Here is a 2,466-nt window from a genome sequence, read left to right on the forward strand (position 1 = left end):
AACTGACTGTGGTGAGAGCTGGGTCCTGGTGACAACAGTCTGATTGGACCCTTGAGCACCAATCAGCTCATAGCTCGTACCTGATTGGTTCATTCCACAATCCAAGTGCGCCATACATAAAAGGGCTCTGAGGAGCAACTGCCACATGTCACTGTGGTGGAGCCCCAGGGAGATAACAGCCCTGTGCTGCCACTGCTACTGCTGACTGCCTGGTTCCAGTTACAGCCCCACTTCCCCGGCCACCCACCGTCACAATCCTGGCCCCTAGAGACAGGGACCCAGACCCGGAGCCGCCACAGGGGGCTTCCTGGCCAGATGCCCACATACCACCTGGACTTCACAAACAGCAGTCCAGCCCTCGTCCTGCTCTGAGGCAGCCGTGTCCAGAGCCATGTGTGGGCAGCTGTGATCAGGCAGTCGGCACCGCACCAGGCCTGCGCACAGGTGCCTGCTGTGCTGGTTGGCACCTAGGCGCCCTTCCACCTCCCTGTGGGAGCAGCGTGAAGGCATGGTGGCTCCGCTCCCTCCTCCAGGTCCCGAGGCCGCATCCCCTCCCCATACCTCCTCGCGGGCTGCTCCTGGACCTAGCACCAGGACATGTGGCTTGATTGGGGAAACAGCCTCAGCCCAAGTCCAGGCCATGCCGGGCCCACTCTGCTCATCAATACGCCTCATCTGGACAGGGGTTCATGGTCTTTAGTCACAGAAGTGAAGAGGGGTGATGTGGCCTGTGGAGCCGTGCGGGACTGCTGGTGGGCACCGCCCTTCTTGCGGGATCCTGCCTGGGGCAAGCCCAGGCCCCAGCCCCCTTAGTGGCCAAGGGATATTTCTGGTGAAGCAGGTGGCTCCGGCCGTTCACACGTGGTCTCCATGCTGCTGAGTTCTTCTAGACGCTTCTTTGAGGTTGGCCATGAGCTCAGGCATGTGATCTTGCCCACTGGCACGTACCCTGCGCTCCTGGGCCCCGTGGCCCCTGCACCTCACCCCGGAGGCACGCTAGGTCCCGGTGACCAGGTCAGCCCTACCCTGACCTGGGTAGAGCACCCTAGGCTTACCTGTGGCATGTGGTCAGCGCCTCCAGCCAGGTCAAGTAACCTGCCCTCGCCTGGGCTCTGACGGGGCCTGCCTGGGTGGTTGTGGCCTGTCCCGGACCTGAGCTTTGCTCGTGATGCCTGGGCCACACCATGGGTCTGCTCGTGCCAGGCGCGTTGTAGGGGAGGCTGTGGCGTGCTCATGGGGCTGAGGTGGCGTCCAGGCTGCCAGCGAGGGGACCACTGTGGCCGGCCAGAGGCAGGGGCAGCCACTGTCAAAATGGCGACTTGGGGGGCCCCTGAGGGTGACGGGGCGGGGGTCAGGGGAAGACAGCTCCCGAGCAGAGGCCTCTGCACCCGTGAGGTCTCGTTCCGACCTGCGGCCCGGGGCTTGCCAGCTGAGCCCGTGCGAGCCACCTCTTTCTGTTCTCTCCTTTCTTGTCCTCTCTTGTATTTCCTTGTAGAGGACCACCCCACGGGCGGCCACAACGCCCGGCTGGCGCAGGCTGCGGAGAAGGATGGCCCCGAGGAGGAGGAGTACGACAACTACGACGAGCTGGTGGCCAAGTCACTGCTGAACCTCGGCAAGATCGCCGAGGACGCGGCCTTCCGGGCCAGGACCGAGTCAGAGATGAACAGCAACACGTCCCACAGCCTGGGGGCCGACAGCGACCGGAGCGAGCCCCTGGGCCGCAAGGCTGAGCTGAGCCTCGACCTGGACAGCGACGTGGTGCGGGAGACCGTGGACTCGCTGAAGCTGCTGGCACAGGGCCACGGCGTGGTGCTGTCGGAGGGCGCGGGCGAGCGCGGCTATGCCGACCCCCTGGCCCAGCAGGATGGCCGGGGCCTGGGCTACGTGGTGCTGGGCAAGCCGGGCAACAACGGGCTGGTGGAGAAGGCAGTGGAGGAGAGCGACGAGGAGGTCTGCCTGAGCAGCCTCGAGTGCCTGCGCAACCAGTGCTTCGACCTGGCCCGCAAGCTGAGCGAGAGCAGCCCGCAGGAGCGGGGGCCGCCGCAGGGCCCGGGGCTGCGCCCCCACGGCCGGCCCGAGGATGAGGGCGCCGGCCGCACGCCCGACCGCAGCTACTCCGACATGGTGAACCTGATGAGGCTGGAGGAGCAGCTGAGCCCCCGGGCGCGGACGTTCCCCAGCTGCGCCAAGGAGGACGGCTTCCCGGACCGGGACGACGACACCGCCTCTGTGGCCTCGGACCGGTCCGAGGAAGTGTTCGACATGACCAAGGGCAACCTGACGCTCCTGGAGAAGGCCATCGCCCTGGAGACGGAGCGCGCCAAGGCCATGCGGGAGAAGATGGCGCTGGAGGCGGGCAGGCGCGACCCGGCGCGGGCCTACGAGGAGCCGTCCCCGCGCGCACTGCCCGGGGAGGACAGGAAGCCCAAGCCCGGCGACGGCCACGGCAAGAAGCCGTACTAC

The 2,466-nt window shown here is 66.4% G+C and overlaps 1 protein-coding gene across 1 annotated transcript in view; it reads left to right on the forward strand.

Moving 5' to 3' along the window:
* The first annotated feature begins 1,311 nt into the window (after window positions 1–1,311).
* The window catches only part of MYT1L (myelin transcription factor 1-like), a 40,295-nt gene continuing 39,140 nt past the window's right edge, over window positions 1,312–2,466 (forward strand). The window contains exon 1 of the mRNA XM_012727379.1: window positions 1,312–2,466. Coding sequence (XP_012582833.1) covers window positions 1,312–2,466 — 1,155 coding nt within the window.

Source organism: Condylura cristata, unplaced genomic scaffold (assembly GCF_000260355.1).
Source record: "Condylura cristata isolate star-nosed mole 26May11 unplaced genomic scaffold, ConCri1.0 scaffold00020, whole genome shotgun sequence".
In the NCBI taxonomy this organism is placed as follows: Eukaryota; Metazoa; Chordata; class Mammalia; order Eulipotyphla; family Talpidae; genus Condylura; species Condylura cristata.